The 26228-nt window shown below is 38.4% G+C and overlaps 1 protein-coding gene and 1 long non-coding RNA gene across 2 annotated transcripts; both read left to right on the plus strand.

Moving 5' to 3' along the window:
- The first annotated feature begins 16366 nt into the window (after positions 1-16366).
- LOC136254706 (uncharacterized) lies at positions 16367-17912 on the plus strand. The gene is made up of 3 exons (XR_010700695.1): positions 16367-16607; positions 16839-17092; positions 17181-17912. It is a non-coding gene; the product is annotated as an uncharacterized lncRNA (long non-coding RNA).
- Positions 17913-20633: 2721 nt separating this feature from the next.
- On the plus strand, positions 20634-21203 carry LOC136253768 (protein mono-ADP-ribosyltransferase PARP15-like). The gene is made up of 2 exons (XM_066046426.1): positions 20634-20637; positions 20743-21203. Exons 1-2 carry the CDS (start codon positions 20634-20636, stop codon positions 21201-21203), a joined length of 465 nt encoding a protein of 154 aa, XP_065902498.1.
- The last annotated feature ends 5025 nt before the right edge of the window (positions 21204-26228 follow it).

Below are 26228 nucleotides of genomic sequence, written 5' to 3' on the forward strand. Positions count from 1 at the left end.
AGCTTCTTACTTATAACCAAGATTTGCACATTGTCCAACAACGCAATCATGTCACGTGATAAGGCGGTAATTTCACATGTGACAGCTTAGGGCCGCGGACACAAAGTAATATAATATGTAATATTATTATAGTTACTTTATTTTACGGGTAATATGTAACTGTAACTAAATAGTTCAGTTGAAAGTAATATGTAATATGTAACTAGTTACTTGTAAAAAGTAACTTGCCCAACACTGGGCACATACAGTATGATCAAATTGATTTTGTTGTTACATGTACATAGGTGGTGAAAGCTGCTTTGGACATGCAAGTTGCTATACAACAGATTGGAGCTGAAAGGGCCTCACTACAGTGTCAAATAATATTGTTCCACGTGCTAATTTCACTTGTAAAGGTAGAATAACTGGTATAACTGCTAGTATGGACAGAAAATGATGGTGAAGTAAATGATCCTTATGTTGAAGTATGGCATCCACTAACTCCTAGAATTGGTGGTGTAGTTGATAAAGTGGGTGAAACTCAGTTAGTAGAAAGCAAAGTAGTTGAAGAAGTTGATAATAATAACAACACTCACTGGCTAGTGAATATAACTCTTAATGATGATGACAGAATTGAGTTTGAAGCTGGAGATTTTATAGGATTTTATCATCCACCTGACACACGTTTTAGAGTGTGGAGTATCAAAACTTCAGGTTATATAGCTTTTTAATATATATTGTCTACTACCTAAAGTGAAGTTGACTTGGAGAAGAGTGATATTTCTCAGGCTGACACTCAACCATTAATGCAGTTCACAGTTGGTATGAATATATGTATGGCTGTAGCTACATGTAAGTCTATACATTCTTTTCATAATCATAGACATCCAATGTGATATCCTATCGACACCATCCAATGGAGGAATGTCATGTAGTTCTGGTAGAGTATGAGTGGGTTATGATGGAGACACTTGTAATTTCACATGTAACACTGGTTATAAGCTAACTGGTAGTGACAATAGGACCTGTCAGAGTGATGGAAGTTGGAGTGATAGCAAAACAGTTTGTGAGCAAGGTACTGCAACTATATTGATTGTACAGCTGTATCAATGAAATGTTATACTGTCATTTAATATCTTTTCCCGTCAGGTGAAAATATGGGAATTTCAATTCTAAATTATGGCAGAGCCCTATAGTGTCTATTATCGATTGAAACAACTATATAAACTTAGCTGTAACCTACTTCATTCAATAAAACAGTGAACTACCTTCATGTTCAAGTCCATGGCTTAACTTTACATCATTCACAAAACTAAAACCCGCAATTAATTTCATAAAGTCAGTTTTCAATTGCCATGCTCATGCAGAATCTACCTCATTCACTGTAGAGTGCCACAAAATGCTTACGTGTTGGTGCAGTAAGTACTAAGAACTCTCTACATGATGGTTTCCTTGTAGCTGAACTCTCTACAAGGTAACTTCTTCTAGCTGATGTCTCTACAGGGCGATTTGTTTGTAGCTGAATTCTCTACAGGTGATTTGTTTGCAGCTGAACTCTGTACATGGTGGTTTCTTTGTAGCTGAACTCTCTACAAGGTGACTTCTTCTAGCTGAATTCTCAACATGGTGATCTTTTCATAGCCGAACTCTCTACAAGGTAACTTCTTCTAGCTGATCTTTCTACAGGATGACTTGCTTCTAGCTGATCTCTCTGCAGGGTGACTTGTTTCTAGCTGAACTCTACAGGGTGATCTGTTTGCAGCTGAACTCTCTACAAGGTAACTTCTCCTAGCTGATCTCTCTACAGGATGACTTGTTTCTAGCTGATCTCTCTACAGGGTGAATTGTTTCTAGCTGACCTCTCTACAGGATGATCTGTTCATAGCTGAACTCTCTACAGGGAGATTTGTTTGCAGCTGAACTCTCTACATGGTGGTTTCTTTGTAACTGAACTCTCTACAAGGTGACTTCTTCTAGTTGATCTCTCTACAGGGTGATTTGTTTGTAGCTGAACTCTCTACAAGGTGATTTCTTCTAGCTGATCTCTCTACAGGGTGATTTATTTGTAGCTGAACTATCTGCAGGGTGATTTGTTTGTACCTGAACTCTCTACAAGATGCTGATCTCTCTACTGGATGGCTTGTTTCTAGCTAATCTCTCTACAGGGTGACTTGTTTCTAGCTGAATTCTCTACAGTGTGATCTGTTAAGTTTTTAGCTGAGCTCTCTCTTGTTTCTAGCTCATCTCTCTATAAAGATAATTATAACTTTTGTTTGTATAGCTGAACTCTTTACAGGGTGGTTTTTTGATTGATTGCTTAACTCTCTACGTGGTGACTTGTTTGTACTACAGAGTGACGTGGTTGTAGCTGAACTCTCTACAGAGTGATTTACTTGAAGCTGAACTTTGTATAAAGTAACTGGTTTGTAGCTGATCTCTATAGGGTAGCTAACTTATATACATGAACTCTCTACTGGGTAGTTCTTTGTAGCTGAACTCTCTACACAGTGACTTGATTGTAGCTGAATTCTCTACAGAGTGACTTGTTGTAGCTGAACTCTCTACATGTGTTTATAGCTGTACTCTCTTCGGTGTGACTTTTAATGTACTGAATCTCTACAGCGATATATTTGTAGCTGAACTCTCTACAGGGTGATTTGCTTTTAGCTGAATTGTCAATAAGATTAACTGGTTGTAGCTGAATTCCCTACAGAATAACTTGCAATGTAATATAATTCTATAATGGAGTAAATTCTGAATGCTCTATTAGAGTGACTGTTCTATTAGAGTACCTCGATCTCGCATTTGCTATATACACGTGTTGGCTTTCGAATCACAAGTTCACAACTCAGTGGTTTGTAATCCGATTCTTCTGTACTACTGCAAGGACTTTCTATGATGATTATTCCAGCTACACACTGATTTTCAGCTCATTGCTCTAAGCGGTTTGCCTGGTAGGCGTAAAAACTAATAGTTTTTAAATTCATAAAAGTCGATCGCGTAATTGTGACACAGGTTGGGTTTTGTGTCATATCTCTATGGCCTTTATCTGGATTCCTTTCAACCACAAAAATGCATTCCTACAATGGTTACTCCATCTACATACCGTATAGTAAAAAACTTTGGCGGTAAAAAAACTTTAGGGAATAGCGTCCAATTCGCCAAAGTTTTTTTCGCCAATTATTTTAGATGATCAAACGAGGACATTGAGTAACTAGACTGCTAGAACTTGAGATTAAGGTCAGCTCATACCACCACGCAATAAAGATCGAGCTGACTTTGGAGATCTCTTCCTAGGAATATGTCCCACTGTCGTAAGCACTCCTTGGGATAGCATTTCCAACCGGCTTCCTGTTCGCACGTCAGCTAGTTCATCGTCTCGCTTTTTTTTATATACGTGATAACCTCTGCTACTGGAGTTTACTGAAAAAGTAAATATGGTCGCTCTCGGTATCGCAGGAGATAATGAAGCGCACCTTTGCTACCACGTCGTTAGATCAGTAGCTACAAAAGTACTGCTACAACAACAACGCCAGCTACCTATGCACTTAAATTACTACACTACTTAACAGATGAGTTGACACCTTGTCGTTATCCTTACGCACCGTACAGTAAAAACTTAGGCGAATATTATTTCAATCGCCAAAGTTTTTTCCACCAATTTTTTCAACAGACGGGTTTCGTCACACTCTTTTACCGCCAAAGTTTTAACTATACTAGAGCTTCCAATGTAAAATTCGACTCCCTCAAAATAATTGCTAACTGCAGTTACATGTTGGACTAACTCTCACGTAATTTAATACAGGTGCAGTGGCAATAAATTCCATTACCTTCTTGGGGTAGAAATCGATTGAAATATCTGCAAAATTATTATTATTATTGTTATTGGGGGTACAGGTAAGAAGGCAAAGCCTGTAAAAACCTACAATCAAAATACTACAAAAATAACTATACAATATCATACTGGTAATCATAATAAATTCTATCTAGGTGTGTCTTAAACAAATTGGTTGAATTAACATTGATAACTGAATCATGTGGGAGTCCATTCCAATCATTTATAATTCTTACTGAATAAAAGTGACGGCAGTGTTTATTCTAGGATTTCTCCTTTGCGGGGGGGGGGGGGGGGGGGGGAAATCAGGAATTTGGGGGGTTACCAGGTGAAAGTCTGATATATAGTTGTCCAAATTCACAACTACATAGCTATATAAAACAGTTGAAATAGTTGCCAAACATGGCTGTGTCATGCATGAGTGTTGATTTTTGTTATTGGATGAAGCCAGATCCTATGGTTTGTAGAGCTTGATACATTAATGTAGTAGTGATCACATAATGCTAGGATAACCATGTGGACCTCATGTATACTGTAAGTAATAATGCACTGCATGTCAAGTGTTGAATCTACATTTGTGTGAGATCAGTATTGATCATCATTGTATGTATGATACCACAAAGCACTAGCAAATTACAAGATCTGCATCGGTGTGTCTTCCAAGGAATAATTCAAAACTTGAAATTAAATACTAGGGCATGCATTTTCATAGTTATAGCAAAACAAGAAAGTCTTTTAAAGTCAGGCTTTCTGAGGTTAAATCTGGGAGTATTTGTGCTGACTGTGCATGCTGTGGTATATCTGTACGCATGCATGTCTGTAATTACGTAATCCTCGAAAGTTGGTCATATTCAAAGAGTTTGCAGATCATCTCCAATAGCAGTTGTTCAATCTAACACTTCAGCAGAATCTTCAAATTCCTCACAACAACCAACACATTCCTTACCACAATCTTCAGATTCTTCACAACAACCTACAGCAGACTCAGCAGTAGTAACACTTTCACATTCTTCAGAAGAAATTCCCCCAATGTTTCAGATACTGCAACTTCCAGAGCTGGGCAGACGACTTCGTCTTATGGTTAGGCACTGGCCGATTATGCCAGCATAATTTAAAGCATAATAGGTGACCAAAAGCATCAAGCATAATGCCAGCATAATAGGGACGATGTTTGAAAATTTAATTAAAATGCGCAATACGCGCGCCTGAAAGAAAGCAAATATTCACTGCCAATAGTATTATTAGTGCTAATATAACTTATTAAACCGTTTCTTTGTTGGTTATTCACACTTTGCAGAAATAAGATCGAGATACTCTAATAGAGCAGTCACTTACTCTAATACAGCAGTCAAGAAAGGCTGATATACTCTAATAAAACAGTCAGTTCTAGAGCATAATCTTGATTTTGAAAGCATAATTTTGAGCATAATAGGCTTAATTTTTGAGCAATGCTCAAAAGCATAATAGGTAAATTTTTGGGCATAATAGGCCGGTGCCTACTTATGGTGGATTCAGCATCTCCTGTCACCTTTATCAATTCTGCCACCTGGAACGATCTGGACTAGCCACCACTAACACCTGCTAACAGAGAACTCAATGCTTTTGAAGGTCAACAGATCAAACCAATAGTGATTGACCCCCAGCAATTTGGAATTGTGTCATCAGTGAGTGTACCAGACAAATGTTTACAAGACATTCTTGACATTCATTCAGAATTATTCAAACCAGGTCTGGGCTGTTGTACTACAACAACTACAAAGCTGATTCTAAAAGAAGATGCACAGCCAAAATACTGCAAACCACGTAAGTTGCCATTTGCTCTCAAACCAATTGTTGGTGCTGAATTAGATCGACTAGAGAAAGAAAGGGTACTTGAGAAAGTCAACCACTCAGAGTGGGCAACCCCCATTGTTGTTGTAAAGAAACCCAGTGGCAAAGTGAGAATTTGTGGCGATTTCAAGGTATCGCTAAATCCAGTGCTCAAAAGTGATGTTCACCCATTCCCACTTCCAGAAGAATTGTTTCACAAGTTGAATCAAGGCTACAAGTTTTCAAAAATCGATTTAGCAGATGCTTATCTTCAAATTGAGCTTGATGTCGAGTCTCAATGTTTGGTTGTCATCAACACACATCAAGGTCTTTACTGCTATAAGCATTTACCGTTTGGCCTTAGTTGTGCTCCAGCTGTTTTTCAGAGAATTGTTGAAAAAGAGTGATACAAAATGTTCCCGGCACAGCTAATTACCTTGATGACATCATTGTTACCAGCAGTACAGAGAAAGAACATCTTGCTAACCTTGAGTCAACCCTTACAAAACTAAAAGAGTGTGGTTTCCGCCTTAGAATGGATAAATGTAAGTTCTTTCAGAATGAAATTGAGTATCTGGGCCATGTAATTGATAAAGAAGGCATACATCCTCAACCAGCCAAAATTGATGCAATAACCAACATGCCGTTTCCGAAGAACCAAGCAGAGTTACGCTCATTTCTGGGCATGGTAAATTATTATGACAGATTTAGTCCTGGTTTAGCAACAAAATGTGCTGTGTTGAATGATCTGTTGCACAAGGATGCTCAGTGGTGTTGGACTCCACAACATTCACAAGCTGTAAAAGCTATCAAAGAAGTTTTGACATCTTCCACTACATTGTCACATTATGATCCTGAGCTTCCTTTGAGTATTGCCTGTGATGCAAGCCAAGTGGGTATTGGAGCTGTGCTCTTTCATACACTTTCAGATGGTTCAGAGAAACCAATTGCATATACTTCACGCAAACTGACTAAAGCCGAAAGGAACTATGCTCAAATACAGAAAGAAGCATTAGCCATCATTTATGGTGTTCAGAAATTTCGACAGTACCTACTTGGAAGAAAGTTCAATCTAATTACAGATCACAAACCTTTATTGACGATTTTCCACCCAACCAAGGTATACCTGAAACTGCTGCCAGCCGTTTGCAAAGGTGGGCAATTATTTTATCTGCTTATGACTATGTAGTTCAATTCAAGCCCTCAGCACAACACACCAATGCTGATGGATTGTCTCGTTTACCACTGAATACTGACGAAATCAGTACTGATGAAACTGATGATTTGGCAATAGTGTGTGCTGTGGAGCAGCAACAGTTAGATTGCCTTCCAATACAAGCTACTGACATTCAGAAAGCTACCATGCAAGATCCAGTTTTATCACAAGTTTTCAGTTACACCTTAAATGGTTGGCCAAGTTCCTTACAATCTTTACCAGACACCCTCAAACCATTTTTCAATAAGAGATTTCAGATCACAATTGCAAACAAGTGTTTACTTTCGGGTATTCGAGTTGTTGTTCCCAAGAATTTTCAGTCCAAAATTCTACATCTTTTACATGAAAGTCACCCAGGCATGACAAAGATGAAGTCACTAGCTCGTTTACATGTTTGGTGGCCAGGCATTGATGACGAGATAGAAAATTTTGTGAAAGCCTGCCGAAGTTGTTCTCAGAATGCTAGAGACCCAGTCAGAATACCATTACACCAATGGGAACTACCAGCTCAGCCATGGCAAAGACTTCACATAGACTTCGCTGGACCATACAAGGACAAGATGTGGCTCCTAGTTATTGATGCCTACAGTAAGTGGCCTGAAATTCACAGTATGGAATCTACAACTGCTGAGACTACAATCAAACATCTCAGACAGATTTTCGCCACACATGGTTTGCTGCGTCAAATCATCTCCAACAATGGTCCACAGTTTGTTTCAGCTACTTTTCAGAAGTTTTGTGAAGCTCGAGGCATTCAGCACACCAAGACTGCACCCTACAGTCCCAGATCAAATGGTGAGGCTGAAAGACTGGTACAGACTTTTAAGAATGCTATTGACAAGATTGATCCTCACACTAATTCAGAAATTCAAGAAGCTTTGGTTGATTTCTTAGCCAAGTACAGATCAACACCTCATTCTGCTACAAATCAGACACCATCAGAAATGCTCAACAACCGTCGAATGAGAACAATTCTAGATTTGTTACACCCCTGCAACAGTGAAGCAGTTAAGTCACAGCAACGTCCGAAAGCTGATTATGATGTTCATACCCAGCCAAACAAGTTTAAAGTTGGTGATTTAGTCTGGGCACGCGATTTCAGAGAGGGGAAAAGATGGTTGCCTGGAAACATTACCCAGCAGAATGGAAATGTTCTTTACGAAGTGTTCATTAAGGACTTGAATTCAACTTGGCGTCGACATGCAAATCAGTTACGTACTAGAATTGAGTGGATTCCAGAATCTGAATCTGTTGGTGATCAAGTACAAGAAACACCACAAGAGACTGTACAGCCTTCAACACCTCCTTTGCGTAGATCTACAAGAGTCAGGCAACCACGACAACCTTGGTCACCCAGCAACACGTAAACTTAACCGGGAGGAACTGTGGTATATCTGTACGCATGTCTGTAATTACATAATCCTCGTTATGTAATTGTTTACGTGTATTATGCTTACTGATAGTGCACGTGTTTGCTGTACTTCTTGAGAGTTAAGTAGCTTTTAATCCTTCGTGATTGTATCATGATTGTGCTTGTACATCTGTGGTAATTGATAGTGTTAATTATACTACAATTCAATATTACGTGGATACTACACATGCCATTTTGAAAGTAGAATTTTTTTACAAATTACACTTCACCCTTTGCTTGCCACAAATGGCTTGCTGCTTCCAGGTCCACTTGCTTCACTGGCAGTGTGGCTAGCATATACATAGCTCACGGGCCTTACTTTGTATTACCCTGCATGCCACTCTCAAATTTTGTGCACACATAGCATCAATAAACGCAATCAGATGTTTCTCAAGGTCACTGATCCTAGGCTTTTCACCTCCTCCGGGAAATCTCTTCTTTGGTTTCTTCTTTGTTTTGCACAAATCCATTAGTTTCACCTTTTGTAGTTTCCACTGACGAACGCAATTTTTGTCAACGTTAAATTTTCGTTCAGCCTCTTTATCACACCTTCATTTCATGACTCTTCAGTAAGCTCCTTCTGAGTTCGGCTCTTTCTGCTCTCATCATACTCTAATTTACCATGAATTGTTGTAATAACAGTACAAACGCCAATAAATTATCCCAGTATCTTGAACACTGTCAAGTTCAGATAATACCCATGCTCTTATCCAGGGACAACTTTTATGACAGTGATTGTATAATTCTGTGTGTGTACTATGTGGGGGCGGTCTGAGGCTATCAAATACAGTAGGAATAATAGAAATAAAATGCAATGCAAGGGATATAATTTACACCTGCAGCTATACCACATATAATTATATACATAGTTGACATGTAATCTCTACTTCCCAAGCAGTGACCTTGAACACCCACCGGCTAAGGGAACATTTTGCGTATGCATTATTTTGTTCAAAAATGGAGCACCCAAGACCTTCCCACTCCACTTCAATCTGAACCCCCTTCCAGATAATCCTGGCTACACTCCTGGTCTTATCATCTGTTACATGAATATGCCCAAGTGATGACGATTACATAATTCGTGTCCAAATTCTCTTAAGAAGTGCTGTACCATGTGTTAGTCAGTTTTGCTGTTAAAGGTTCTCTGACTGCATTTGCCTCTATAGCTATATGACTTGTATCAAAAGTTTACAAACTCTTGCTTGTATGTATAATAGTTCATACATGCATGAGCACAAGGATTTGTCTGATGCGTATGTATTTTTTTCACACCTCAAATCAAAAAGATACATTTGGCAGGCATACAGTTTATGGGGATCCAACTACATATACTTACACCAGTGTACATTGCCAGAAACGTTCAATACTTTCATCAAAACAAGCTGCCTTGATGTAGCACTTGTACTGCTGGTTTCTTTTAATAACCTTAAAGCTAAATCAATTATAGGGAATTGTTAATGCTCACATGATTACCACTGGTTAGTTTCTTGCCACAAAAAGCACTAAAACATTTTGTTATCCTTGCATAGGTTAAGGTGAGAAATAGTGCTATAGCTTAATCATCAGTGTTTTGGCACATTTTTAAATGTATCTGTAATACTTTTAAATGTATATATAGTGGTTTTAATCATACTGATTGGGTAATTAGTTGCCTGCCACGAGCTATTAACCTGCTACAGAACTACATGCATAGTACTGTAGATGTAACATGGACATTTGGTACTTGCCTTGATACGTACATACATATGTGACCGGATCTGCAAAAACCCCATATGTTAACACATTTTTGGATTCCATTTTTCTTTATCCAAATAGCCAAAGGAATGGCCAACCGAAATATCAGCTCTAGAAGCCAAGAACTTTCGAAGCTACGGTGCTACAAAGTTGCAACAGCAGAAAAATCAATTGTACAGTGACAATATAGAAAATAAACTACAGGCATTTAAATAAATGGTCCTAACTTTTGAATTCAGTCCTCTACTGAGATGCAACTTATACCATCGGATTCTTAATTAATAGTGCTGGATAAGTTTTGTCTTCCAGGCCTTTCCTACAACCAGGGGAAAGGTGAAAACATGAGGAAAAAACAATAACAAACCACTCATCCAACTTAAGGCAAACTAACGCTCATATCTTCTTTCTCCTTGGAACTACTGACATGAAACAAAAATTTTTGAACTCCTCTTGCCTAAGGGATCACGATTCTACCATAGTTTTTGCTGTCTTAATTGTGAAACAAGCACTCAAAAAATTACGGAATTTTTTTTTGTAAATATTTCACCCATTGCGTTTATTGCATTCTGTTGTAAAATTAGACTTGCGCTAACATAGATTCCTTGCAGATCCAGTCAGATGCACTCAAGTATGCGGTCCCTCAGGCTTTGACCATACTTACAGTATACCATACTTTCAGCATGAGGCAAATCCTTTGTACAACTATAATTGTAAGCCACACTGTACTGTGTCATGAGGCCAAAATATCCAGCATGCCACATTGTAAATAAGCACAATTTTCATTCATTCATAGCTCCATGCTCCCTTCTCCAAATTGCATCATTTTAGTAATAATTATAACTACCAACTACATAGGGCAGGCCACACACATAATTTGATTGAAAGTTTCAGCTTTTTCTTCGTTTTTTGTTAAGGGTTTTACAGGAGCAAGTTTATTTCTTGCTCTTCAACACACTAAATTTTTAATTAGCCCAGTGCTCTCACATAATAAAGTTCTGTTATTATTCACAGTGTTATGGACATTTATTTATGTAAAAGATTAATTTTTTCATACTTACAGGGTAAACTGTTTATGTGAATGACTTAAAATGTGTGTATGTGTGCAGTGCCGGAAGAAGGAAAATTGAGTTGGCCAGGCCTTTGTACATGCTGAAGTTGCTACTAATATGCATGGTGTTGCATGAGAGAGGAGTTGCTGCACAGTACTCTGCAAAGTGTGAAGCATAAGCATTCAAAGGGGTCTAGGGGCATCCCCCTCCCTAGAAAATTTTGAAAAATTAGATACTTAGATATGCTATTTTGTAGTGTGATATAGGTCTATATCATATGGTACAGTAGTATGTATAGTAGACATCATGAAATTTACACAATATATCACTACAAACATACTCCTAGCAGTTTGTGCATTTTCAGCAACATCTATAAAATGTACATGTAGATATGATTATCCATAGATAGCACGTGATTGCATGGAAGTAATATGGTTAGCTAGTTGGTCCAGTTCCAGGTTATTAATCCAGCTCAGGCCTAACCAACTGGATCGTTCTGGTCTGTGGTGTGTGTATATATACATACAATAGCTACATGTACTGTATATTTTCTTGAATATTTTTTTGATGTACCACTTACTATATATGTTGTTTCTTTAGACATTATGAAAAAAGCTACATTGCTGCAGAAAAGCATAAAATGGCAATATTTGAATGGGGATGGAGAGTTCATTGGTTATAATGCTGAAGTGAACTATTACATAGAGCAAGCCTATCAGAAATATAGAAGGGAAAAGCAAAACTCAATTTTTCATTGCACATGTGAAGAAAACAACCTTGCCATTTATTTTGAAAGCAATCCTATGCAAGAAGAAAACTGTTATACTAGAAAGTCAACAGAAATTAGAAGGATTTATACTGCAAAAATGAATCAAGGTAACAAAACGTATACATGCACGTGTATCAAGACACATGGTAGTGTGTCATGCGGCCAAGTAAGCCAGCACGCCATACCTGACAGGAAGAAAGAAAACAGCTTTTCACATGTGCAAAGCTCCATGGCTCCTTCTCCAAAGCACACAATTTTTGCATTTTAGCTGTCCCCCAGGTAGGGTAGGCCACACAGCAAATTTGATTAAATTCGCAAGAGCCATTTGCGAGATACGGGCGTTCAAAATTTCAATTTTAATTTCTTTGGTTTTTTTTCTCCTTAAGCCGTAGGGGTGCAAAGCTCCATGGCTCCTTCTCCAAAGCACACCAGCTACTCCAGCTTGTTTCAGTACTTTTTATCAATGTGCTATGGTCCCTACTCTAGTTGAAAATTCCTGTGTACTTGAAGTTACCTAGCTACTGTATATGTACAAATTTGTGAGGGATGTAATTTTGTGGATTTCATGGTTGCCGCATTGGCTTTCCACGAATTTTCATCCCTGAGACTTAACAATATCAGGGTCACCCCTATGCTTTCTCTCAGTGAAGAGTGAGTGATTCTCGAAAATAATACTGCAAAAAATCTGAAATTTTTTGATCCACAAAAATTATGTACTGTACGTACTTTGAAAATTTGTACGTAGACTATATGGTAATGTTCTTTTCTCCAGCTGCACAAGTGCAATGCAAGATAAATTAGTGGACAACAGCAGCAGTAATCCAGCCCCATGAGCAATCTGCGCAACTTTGCAAACTGTGACTACCAGGCCAATTCCTTAACTATTAGACCACAGTTACAGTGTATCTGCTTATTTCATCAACCCTGATATTATGTACAAGTATTTGAGATATACCCTACACTAAACACATCAGATCTAGTAGAAATTTCTATAATGTAAAATAAAATGCAAAAGTAAGTAATTTTATCATTGGCAGATAGTAAAGGTGTAAGAAGCAGGGGGCCATGGCCTCCCCAATAATTTGGCCAGCCTATCAAGCAAGTACTGAACTGCCTTCTTACCACCAATGTTTCAGATTACTCTACGATTCACATTTTATTTACTCATGACACTCAACAATCCATAAAGCATTTATGAAACTTTTTGCTTGCACACCTGACTCCTCAGCAACACTTCAGAACAACAATTGTCACAAATGCCTCTAAAATTAATTTCCGTATCATTTAATAGGAATGTCAGTGTGACCATAGATGTATGGTGTGACTGACATAAAAGTAAGCTACAGAAGTAAGGACTTATTGCTGTATTTAATGGCATGATTCAAGCATGGGGGGTGACATGCCCTCAGACCCCCCAGTAGCTCAACTTGCATCTTATCCTTGCCCACACACACACACCCAACCATGATTGACCAGTATTCATCTAACACTATGCATAAGTGTATGTCAGTGGCGTAGCCAAGGGTGGGCCTGGGTGGGCACGTGCCCACCCAAATTTCCATAAGAGAGCGGCGCCCGCCCGATTTTGTTGTAACGAACAAGAGACAAGTAGTGCATACCTGGGTAGCGCGATATCATTGTTGTAAATCAGCAGTTGATATTGGTATAAGTTCAATGATTACATCGCGTAATCCAAATAATTTCGGTGGTTTCTATTTAACGCACAACATCACGTGATCCAAATTTTAGGCAGGGGAATAGAGGAAGGAGGAATCCAGTCTATTTTTCACATCTGGAACATTGAATTGTGAGCAACAGCACAGATATTCTTTAGGTGTTGGGGTGAAGTGACCTAAAGTGATAGACGAAGAGTGGTGTTAAGTCGGTTGGAGGTGATAAATTGCAATTGGTGGCTGAATTAAGCCATACGATTATCTGAAGAGTCAAGCCTGAGTACAAAGAGTTGTGTGCAAGTATAGATGAGTGAAAGGAGACAAAGACAAGGAGGTGTAATAAGTTAGTTTCAATTTCTAGCTTCTAAATCATTCATGCAGTAGCATTAGACTAGTGAAATAAGCTGCAGGAACAGCAGTGTATAGTTACTTTTATGCACTTTTGAAACAGTTTTTAAACTAAATGTATGTATAGTCCACTAAGGATGGACTCGCATTTTGTGCTAGTTGCAGGGTGAAATGCGTGGGTGAGTGTGCCCACCCATCCATGGAGGGCTGGCTACGCCGATGGTGTATGTAATTAATCTACTTGTACTTTTTTTACCTGTTGATCAGGTGTAACAGGCTGTTTAGCCTTATAAATTACCTGTAATAAATAATAATAATGAAGTGCTTCCTATGCCTATTAGGTGAATAGGTAAGTAGAATTCAATGAAAACGGGGAAACCACCCACAGAAAATTCCAGATAAAAGTCATACAGGTTGGATAGGTAGGATTTTACAGTGCAATGTGTCTGCAGCATTGTTTGGATCCTTTCGCTAAAACGATCGATACATTCTAATAGAACAGTCAGAATGTTTTTTAACTATCCCACCAGGGACCCACATTGATGGTCTGCGAATTGAATGGCTATATAGCTGTCATACATTATAGGTATATATACTAGCTAAATCATCAGCTTTGAAAGTTAGCTACTCCCTTGAAACCATAAATTTTAAAACATAAGTTTCTAATTAAGTGACATACAGTGCGTGCATGTAGTTGTACCTGAAACCTTAGGAAAAGTCACACGATGGGTATGTGGTGCATGGCTCCAATTGTCAACAAATGTTCAAATAATATATAATCAGGGTTGTAATCCTTTTAAAAAGGCCTTATTGTGGAATTTTGGACTCGGACCTCTTGAAGCCACTTCAGCTTGACAAGCAGTGCTGCATGCATACTATGACTTCTTATCTGGAAGCAGTAGGTGCGGTTTTTGAAGCCTTTAATAGGCACTGTCAGTTAATTAGAGTACTTCGTGAGTAGGCCTGCGCCTATTATGCCGGCATAATTTTGAGAATAATAGGTCACCAATTTTGTAAGAATAATTCCGAAATTATAGGATGGTTACAGACACAATTTTAGAATTATTGGATGTCCACGGGAATATTCGGTGGAATTAAGGGGTGTGACTCTTCTTGATTAGTTAGAAGAACATGTTAAGCTACTATGAATGATATATAGTGACATTATTATACAAGTGCTGGCTGGAAAACCTCAAAAAGATCGATATACTCTTATAGTACGCTCAAGTACTCTAATACAGCAGTCAATTTGTTTCATGTTAACAATCTGCAGCCAGCATCAGGGATTTAACTGCATGATTGTCTGCAATTCTGAAGCTTTTGTGTATCTTATACCATTGTACAAGTGTAGTGATATCATTATGTACCAAACGTAGCATGTAGCTATAGCTACAGCTGTAATACACTAATAATTGAAAACTCTTGAATTATTACAGCAGATAGTTATTCTAAGTCTGTTGTAACTACTTTGGCTAGAAAAATAATGCATGAATGGTTCATTTATGGCTATTAATTAATTCTGGCAAAACTGCTTATACCAGCATCTTGAAAACCAAACAACTACAGTACTAAGTGAGCATTATTATGGAATAATAGGATAGACACAAGAATAAAAAAATAATAGAAGAAATTTTTGGGAAATTATGGAAGGAATAGGTAAACTTTTGAGCATAATAAGCTCAGGCCTATTTGTGAGTCTCAGTTTTCATCAGTAGCTATTAATTTAATGTTTTAATAGTTTAATATTTTTAAATGTTCATGGTTTCAAAGGAGTAGCTAACTTTCAATATTGATGACTTAGCTAGTCTATATACCTAATCCATCAATTCACAGGCCATCGATGTGAGTCCCTAGTGGGATACATTCTTGACTGCTCTATTAGAGTATTTCGATTATTTTAGTGAAAGGATCCAAACAATGCTGTAAAGACACATGCTTTTTGCTATAAAATCCAACCTATCTAACCTGCATTTAGCATGATGACCATTATAAGGCATTTTCCGTGGGTTTTTCCCATCTCTTTCCAGTGGCGTAGCTAGAGATTTAGCCATGCCCGGGCATTGGGTGGGCAGACCCCAAAGCATGCAACACACATACACATGCCCATTTTCATATGGACATCAATATATTATCAACAAAAAAAACACACCTAGCTACGATGACTATCTGCATGATCTAACTATCCTTGCGTGCAGGAAACTACGATTACTATCTGTACGATCCAGCTATCCTATATCTGTGTGTAGGAAGCTACAGCCTTACTAATCATAAACGCTAAAACATTGGTTGCCTTCGCTACCTTGTACTGACCACACCTTGTCAGACCTGGTTGTATAGCACAGGGCGCTTACTATCACGTGGCAGTGCCGTAAAACCACCTGGCACCTGCAACAGATCAGAACAAATAACCTGTTCAAATAAGACGTTATTCCATACCGTCATTAAAATGTCTAAGCATTGAACTCAAAATTTCCAATGGGTGACTTGGGTGTTCTCGCTAACATTTAATCGTTTCACAAACTACAGCTGTCAGATTACCAGCCAGCCTCCATTCCACGCGTTCCCTTGCTGCACTACGATGAGGGCACGATCATATCTTCTATATTGATCACACATACATCCAACACCAGAAATTTAAAACTCTTCGTGATGTCTCAGCCCCCGGCGTGCGGTTTACGATCACGCGATCTTCATCATTCTATTTATTGCCTTACGTGGTGCACCTCGTGGTTCTGGAATCTGTACAGGACAACAGAGACGTCAAACCATCAATGCATAGTCAGAGTAAGTAAAGTTAATTATTGCAAATAACATCAAACGACTGAGTACATATAAAATTACATGATTGGCTACAAAAGTTATATTAAATGCAAACAGCACAGCTGTTATACTGAAAGTGATGATGTTCTATTAATTACAAAGAAAAGTTGTGCATGTATGAAGTGGGTAGACAGTAATAGTGTCATCAGTACAAGTTTTACGATAATTTTATTTTTCTGTTTTTATCTTTCCCAGCAAACTTCTGGATAACTTCATCCATTGAAATATTTGCTGACAGGTCCCGTTCGATGGACAAGATAGCCAAGTTATTCAACCGCTCCTCAGACATTGTGGATCGCAAGAAGCTCTTAGTACGCTTAAGGCATGAAAATGACCTTTCACACTCTGCAGTGCTTACCACTATAGTGAGAGAAATTTGAAGAAGTTTAACCAGGGTAGGGAATGCAACCTTTAACGGATAGATTTCTTTGAGCACATCACTAATGGAGGTGAGGTCTTTTTCATCTAATGTACGTTTAGCTACTAAACATTCTGCTGTGAGCAAATCTTTACTAAGATTATATCCTTCAATTAAAGGTGCCAGGTGGTCTATATCAAGAAAATGTACTGACTCTGGACTGCAACACTGGATTGCTTTCATCAGTGCCAGATTGTTACCCTCAAACCTTTTGTGAAGCTCAGACATCATGGCATCAATAACTGGATAATATAAGGAAATCTTATACTCTTCATGACTCTCTACTGGCTGTCTTGATCCTACAGATTGCAGGATAACACCATGTTCAAGCCGTTTTGGCAATCGCTGGCTACGTTGGGGCCGACTATTTAGTGGGGAAACTTCAATGTTAAGTGAGGAAGCCACATCACTGACATATTTATACAACTTTCTCCACTCTCCATCACTTCTAAACTGTTGAAGAGTTTTCATGGTTCCCTCTACCAATTCAGCTGCTTTGGCCATGTCAGTTTGTGAACTCTGGAGCTGATCAGATAGTTGTTTTGTGAGAAACAGCAATCGACTGAATGTGACAAGAGTTGTCAGGAATTTAAAGCAATGTACTTGGAGCAAAATTCCTTTGGCTTCAACTACTTTTACTTTGTCGTCACTATCAACTACTTTCTGCAGTGTTGCAAGGATAGCCCGAAATGTACTACAGACTGCATCAACAGCAAGAAACCTACAGGCCCAACGAGTATCTGACAACTTTTGTAATTGACGAGGTGGTTTGTTGGGATATAAATGATGTTGCTGCTCTATGTACAATGTATGTACCTTATTTGTGGACATGAAAACATACAATGTTTCCATTAAGGCAAAAAATTCTGAGGCCTCTGATACTATTTTAGTGGTGTCCACTAAAACCAAGTTCAAACAATGTGCATAACAGTGCACATAAACAGCCTGGGGAGCCACTTGCTTGATACGCTGTTGTACACCTGTGCAACACCCACTCATGACAGATGCCCCATCATAACCTTGAGAAACTATGGCACTTGTATCTAATTTATGTTCATTTAAGGTGCTTATTATGTGAGCAGCTAGACTTTCTGCATTCTGACACCTTGCTTCAACGTATGTTAGGAACCGTTCATGTACTGTTGCAGACCCTAGATCAACATACCTTAAAATAATGGCCAATTGTTCAACTTTGCTGCAGTCTCTCGCTTCATCTGCTAATATCGAATACATACCAGCCTTCTTGACATCTGCACAAATTTTGACTTGGACTATGTCACCCATACAGCCTAATATCTCATTCTGAATCATGGGTGATGTATATTTTACAGATTTTGTTATAGCCATTCTTTTCCGTACTACTGGATCATGTTTTGCTATCAATTCAAACATTTCTAGAAAGTTTCCCCTATTTGAAGATTCTATCCCTTCCCTATGACCACGAATTGAGATGTTTTGCCTGCTACAGAGCAACAGTACTTCTGCTATGGTTTTTATGTAATGTTTGTTTTCTTGAATAACAACATCCCAGGAATTGTCTACCTGGTTGGGAAGCAAAGTGCCACGCTTGGAATTAATTTTGTACTGTTCCCATGCCACCATAGCTTCTTTGTGGCTAAGGCTATTTGAGTGACCAACAAGAGCTCCCTTTTTACCAGTAGCATACTTCCAGTCTTTAAACCCAGATAAAGTAAATACTTGTTCAGGTCTACTCTTACCCATAGCACTCTGTGCACCAAGCAACCGACAAGGGTAGCAATAGCAAGCATCTGTCTCTACTGAATACTCTAGCCATTCATACTGTTTATACCAGGCTGCAGTAAAGCACCTTGGTACTTTTGAAATCATAGTCGAGGGATACTTTGCTTTAACAGGCTGAACTGGAGGAAAGGCTATTGTTTCAGCAATATCTTTTGGCAAGCATGAAGAAAACTCAAGTGTAGTTGTACAGGCCAAGGATGAAGCACTACATACTTCAGTTGTGGAGCCAGTTGCAGCTGTGCTGGAGGTATCATTATTGGGCCCACGGTAATCCCCAAACAACTGAGACGTGCTACTAGTGGCTGTGCCTATGGAGAAAGATTTGTCCAATGCTGCGCTACTACATGTAATTGCATGATGTGATTGTGGCACTTTCATACTCATGCCATCAACCTCGTCAGGACCTGGTGAGAATTGAGGTGAGAACCTAGTTGCAAAGCTGGTTTCTTCATCATCATCTGAACTATACACCATAACAGGTGTACAACAAGGGCTAGGGCTTTTAGACGTTTTCACCAAAGCAGCATAAATCTCATCATCAATCCCATCATCATTATAAAACTCACCTTCAACTTTGGGATCCTCCCTCAAGTTTATTAGCTGATACTGTTCTGACTCTTGATTAGTAACTTTGCTTGTATCCTCACTGATATCGATTATTAGTTGAGACTCTTCTTTGGAGGAAGGCCCAGGATCTTCTGTGGCTTTTGCCTGCTTCGCAGTGCACTTTTGCTTGACAAAATTAAACAATGATAGCTGCTTCACAGCACTCATATTAATCGCTAGACGAACAGCTGGAATTCTGAAAATACTGTCACAACGAGGCCTATGCTCCACGATCGATGTCAACACGTGTTTAATTATATCACGTGTAACAGCGCAATTACCTGCCTGCAAATACAGAGGGAAAACCCCTAAAATAACCCTCGGGACGAGCGCTGGACACAACCTCGGACACAACTTGCAATACGTGTGAAATCTCAAAGATCTATTTAAAAGTTGGTGTACTTCGTGTGTGTATTCTAGAACAGTCTTTTGGTGTACGGCGAGTCCAGTGTTCTTAAGCTCACGTGCTTAATAACTGGAAAAGCTGATGGTAGGGCAGAATATCTTGATGTCCGGGCTTGCCCGGGTCTGGCTACGCCACTGTCCCTTTCCCATTTTCCTTGAATTCTACTTACCCTAGGTGAATGGTACATAACAATTATGCAACGTGCACTTGTGCTCTTCCTATATAAACGCACTTGCCTTCAGGCCTAATGGCTCTCAGATTCATGTGTTTATATCAGGCAGAGCACTCATGCCTGTTGTATAACTACTAAATAAAAAATTTACTATTGTGATACCAATATTCATATCATGATAGTGCCACATGGCACATTGCATAGCATGATTTCAATATTTTAAAGCAAAAATAATTGATTCAATTTTGGCAATAGTGGTGTAAGTACACACATTGATCTCCAGGTATATCCCATCTATTAGGAAGTGTTTCACCACTATCATGATGCATTTTTTTTATTGTCTGTCCTAAGTTAAAATTAAAATTTCTGATTTTGTGTTAAGCTTTGTAAAGAGAATTAATGCTATTTCACAGCTATTATATATATATATTAGTTTTGCATGATGATTCACATCCACTATGTATACTATAGGTCTTCTTGCAGCTAGCTACACAGGTGTTTATAATCTCCAATCAATAAGTGCCATGAAAGTAGAGTCTTTAAACTATCCAAGTTTCAAGCTGTTACGACAGACACATGCAAGACAAGTTATGATTTGTTGGGTTATGCAATTGGAGAGGCTATGAGATGGGTACATTTTGGGCTGCTTTAAAGGCCAATTTTAATTTGGCATATGAGTAATATACTAGCAGTTTACTCATTACTAAACAGTATGTGTAAATTCCTTATTTTACAGTTTCATACCCATCAACATGGAAGAGTGCTGCTGATGGTAAACTTGCAAATACACTCTCTCTAGATGCTAATGACCTGGAGTACATTCAAATTAAAAAAGAATTTGAAGCAACAGTTTCTGTAATCTCAATTGTACAAATACAGAATCCTACACTGTGTGATCACTATGCAGTTCGTAAGAGATTTATAGATGAATCTAATCCCACTAAGACCACAAATGAGAGGTGGCTCTATCATGGTTGTAATGAGACTGATGAACAATCAATACGTTTACATGGATTTGGTTGGAAAGATATCACATTTGTTACACATCATGACACCATCACCCCAATCATGAAACGTTATGGTGAAGCAATATGTTTTACAGTGAAGGCAAGTTCATCAGTTCATCCCATATACTCACCAGCAGATAGTAGAGGTCACAGACGTATGTTCCTAGCTTGTGTCCTCACAGGAGAATAACACACTAGGAAGAGCTGGGCTGAAGGCACCACCACAAAAAGGCTCTAGCAAGGATAAAGTGATTTTGTATGACTCAGTAGTGGACAACATGAATTCTCCTGAAACGTTTGTGGTTTTCAGTAATGTTCAGTGCTACCCTGAGTATCTCATTACCTATAATTAAATTATTAAGCAACACTTTCTAGTATCCTGCATACATTTACAGTAACACTATGTTTAATATATTATGCATGCAGTCCTTGTATATGATACATGATGTACATGTGCACATGCACACGCACACACACACAACACACACATGCATGTGTGTGTTGGCAGTGGTTCTCCAGAGTGCATTGTGTCAAACATAAAAGGAATACTACCTGTTGAGGAGTTAAAAGATGATTCATAAAAGTCCAGACGTAGAATTATTTACATCACATGATATGGAACGGATCCATATTGGAGGATAGCAGATGGGTAAAATAATTGTAGCTCAGTCATGCAGTAGTAAATAAGCTGCTGATAACAGCAGCGTATAGGTTTAGCTAGGGGAAATGTACTTTAACGACCAATTTGTGTATGAGTACTTGTTTTTAGCCCTCATGAATGTGGGCTCTGCATACGCTTGGCTAGTTACAGGTAGCTGAGGGCTGATTCACCTGCACAAAGCTTTTCCAAGGTTGGAAAGTCTGTGACGACGACAACCTCACTTCTAGCTGTACTTTAGGGATCATACAGTTGTTTTACGTCAAGATTTCTATTTTTAAGCAGTTAAGTAGGCAAGTTATGTAGTCAAGGTGTGATTTCCGGCTAATTTTGCCCTATATCATGCTCACCCAGATGGTTAGAGATGTCACAACTTAACCATATTTCGTATGTGACTTCTTTGTTGATGGATGATTACTACTGTGGTGTGAGGAAGTTTGGGGTATCAATCGTTTGGTGTCATTAGACGAAAACCCGTTTTTGGAGCCCAAAATCGTGCTCAAATGATGCAGCAACAGGAAACCTACCTCACCAATCAAACTACCAATGCTTTTAAGTGAAGATTTACTAACAGAGGAAGGTTGAACTCCAGTATTGCGATAAAGGATCAAGGCTTCTGAAAGTTACAGCTCATAATGTCAGATTCTGCAGATATTTTAATCAATTTCTACCCCAAGAAGGCAATGGAATTTATTGCCACTGCAGCTGTATTCAAGTGAGAGTTAGTCCCTGTAACAGCAGTTAGCAAATTATTTTGAAGAAGTCGAATTTTTACATTGGAAACCCTAACTGTACGGTAGCAATTTTCAGCTCATTCCTTCAAGGGGTTTACCCTGTGGGTGGAGACCTTCAACCATATTTTACGCAAATAATCGGTAATAACTCTGTGAATGTTCGTCAGATTCCTACCAAATGTGGTACTGAGATCCGCGGTAATGAGCCCTTTAAGTGTGCGAAATTTCATCCCAATTGGAGCACGCATTCGTGTTTTATGGCGGATTGTGTAAAGTGTGCGAAAAGAAGATGAAGAAAAAAACCCAAAACTTTGGTCACTCATATCTCGGAAATGGCTAAAGCGGTTTTCTTCAAATTTAGAATGTAGACTCCCCTACCTACCCAGCACGTCTGCAGCAAATTTTGTTCCAATCGGATAAGGAATCACGGAGCTACAAAGGTGTGAAGATCACATTTTCTTTCTTCCTGTTAATATACTCACAGTGTGGTGCACCGGCTTCTTGGGCCGCATGACACACTACCGTGTGTCTTGATATCACGGATCGCCCCCACACCTTTGATGTCCCTACTATACAGTACTATCGTGCTGTATTATATTGCTGTAAAAAAGAAAACTTTGGAAATCAGAAATTGTGGGATTTATATGACAAGATTTTTTATATAGCCGAATGGTGGACTGTTGAGAAATTTGTTGTTACAAGATTGGCACTTTTAGTCAAATGGCTAACTGAAACAGTACTTCAAGAGTGTTAATATTTCAAGAAGGCGGGAGGGGAATTCAGTTTCTAAGGGGAGGGGGGGCCCAAAAAAGAACCCAGATGTAATTAATAGTAATATGTAACTTTTTAAAAGAAAAGCTTTAGTCATGTCCACCATGCTTTTAAATACTACATGGTAATGCTTTGTTTCAAAATTGCAATCCTGAAAATCAGGTGCAGTTAACAGGCAGTGTTACAATAATACTTGTGAGACCCATGCATTGCAAGGCATCAAGTGTACCGCGACATTGCAGTAATAATTCCAATCGTACATATACACTTATATAATAAGCAGGTGTCCAAGTACTGTGCATGCTTAACATGCAAAATGCACTCATTTCCCTAATCACAAGAATCTTAATAGTGCAGAAAAACTGATATCCATCCTAAGACAGCCAAGCTGTGAAAAAAGTCACAGCCTTTAATAACACTTTGTTTGAAAAGTTATTAAGTAGCTAGTACGTATGTCTTAAAACAACCAATAATACAATGTGAGATAATTGGAGAATTCCATTCATTAACCAGTTGAATGCTAACATACATACATTAAATTTTTGTAAAAACTGTATTCACTGCTTTTATTAGGGACCCGCCGATTATGCTGGCATAATTTTGAGCATAATAGGTACCTAAAAGCATTGAGCATAATGCCAGCATAATAGGTTAAATATTTGTACGATAGTATAAATTCTTGCTGGAAAAATGATAAATGCAAAATAAGATCGATATACTCTAATAGAGCAGTCAGTAACTCTAATAGAACAATCATCAAACTGACTGTTCTATTAGAGTATATCGATCTTTTCTCTTACATGCAGCAAGAATTTAATATTTGTGTTCCAGCCACTCATTTTTTTCTTTCTATACAGTGTTAAACTAGTAGCAAAGCATATGAACTAAGGCATGAACATTGAGCATAATCGAGCATAATAGGTAAATATTGAGCATTAATTTAAGCATAATAGGTGAATTTTTGAGCAGTGCAGCATAGCATAATAGGTAAAATTATGAGCATAATCGGCGGGTCCCTAGCTTTTATATTGTTGAGGAAGTTCCAGACACAGTACCTCCTCTGCTACTAAAGTTTTCAAGAGAGATTGCAGCAGAAATGAAATACATTGCTACTAAAGGATTTGTACATCGTGACTTAACCAGGGGCGGATCTAGGATTTATAAAAGGGGGGGGGGGGGGTAACTCAAGGTACTAATCTCTTGGGTAGAGGTGTGCAAAGCATGCTGGAACTAGGGGGGTCTGGGGGCATGCCCCCCCCCCCCCCCCCAGGAAAATTTTGAAAAATAGATGCTAAAATGCTGCAATTTGGAGACATTTCCACATAAAATTCATAATAATTATTTTCTACCTGTAGATATTTTATATACTGCCTTTAGATTATAGCTAGGTATGGCTCTCTGAAGCATTTTGCTAATGGAAAAGTTTGGGTAGGTACAGACAACCAAGTACATGATGCATCCCTCTCACAATTGCACAACACTGAATATGTGCATGTTAGAATAAGAATGTTGAAAGTGAAAAATTTTGAAATTTGAACAATACAAGATTGAATCTGAGAGCATTTTTAATGGTAATTGTGTAGCTGAATTAAGTATTGTCATACATATTAACTACACAAATAGATGAATGAAGCCCTTTAAACAGACCAATGCACTTCATTGTATGTATAGGCGCAGGCAGATTTGGAAAAATTCCATAACAGAACCAACTACATGTTTCCAGTGAATGTTCTATTAGAGTAGTTAGCTGACTGCTCTATTAGAGTATCTCGATCTTGTATACCTCCAATGCTGATCCAGGTCCTTGTTGCATAAACTTTAGCATAAATCCACTAATAATACCTTGGAAAGATGTTTATAAGGTGGTTTTATGAGTATTTGTATTATTAGTGATCATATAATTATGCTAAGACAAAATTTCATTATAATACTCAGCATATTGATCAAGTAAAGCCTAAATATGAAGGGGGGGGCTTCAGCCCCCAAAGCCCCCCCCTGGATCCGCCCCTGTTAACAGCCAGGAATATACTGTTGACTGAACTGCAAGGTAGTAGACAATTTACATAGTAAAAGGCCTTTATGCAAGCTACATTGACTTGTCAGCTTGTTAGACTGCAACACTGTAATTGCAACAGTCATTCACTTTTGTTGCCTTACAGAGATAAGTTTCAGCTTTTATCTCAAGGCAAACTCTTTAAACAACATAAAACAATCTATAGCACCCTTACATTTGAGGTTTTCAATGTATAGCATGTCAATTTTGTATGTACAGAATTTTTCAAGGAAAGGTTATGTAATGTGTCATAATAATTATTGGTTTTGTTCTACAGATAGCTGATTTTGGAATGTCCAGAGATTTGGATGATGACAAATACTACATCACATCTGGAGGAAAAATTCCTGTTAAATGGACAGCTCCAAAAGTGAGCACTTGTTACATTGCATGTATTTGTGTCACTCTTGTTGCAATTCACAGGCCCTCCACAATGGCGGATCCAGGATGAGGCATTTGGGGCAAATGCCCCCCCTTCAAGAAATTGCATACAAGATCGAGATACTCTAAAGAGCAGTCAATTACTCTAATAAAGCAGTCACAATGTTCATGAGGCAGTGTAGCTTACCTATGAAGCTATAAATAGGATTTTATTTTACATAACAGACGTGATATATTTGGTAAAGGATAACTGGTTATTATTGTTGTGACCTTTTTTTTTTTTTTTTTTGGTCTTCAACTGTTTTTCAGCAAGGCCAAACTCTGGATCCGCCCCTGCTCCAGTACAAGAAGTACTCCACTTTCAGTGATGTTTGGAATTTTGGTTGTGTACTTTATGAGATGTGGAGTTTGGGATGTAAGCCTTTTGAGGAAACTCCTATGAAACAGGTATGAAAACTTACTTGCATGCATGCTTTGCACAGTTCACACATAATAATTTATGTACTATGTAGATACTCACTGTGATCAACAGTGGTTACAGACTTCCTCCACCATCAGGATGTCCAAAATTGATGTGCAAATTAATGATTCGATGTTGGTATGTTCGTTTGTTTGCTT

The sequence above is a fragment of the Dysidea avara genome, chromosome 4 (assembly GCF_963678975.1).
Source record: "Dysidea avara chromosome 4, odDysAvar1.4, whole genome shotgun sequence".
NCBI classification, from domain to species: Eukaryota; Metazoa; Porifera; class Demospongiae; order Dictyoceratida; family Dysideidae; genus Dysidea; species Dysidea avara.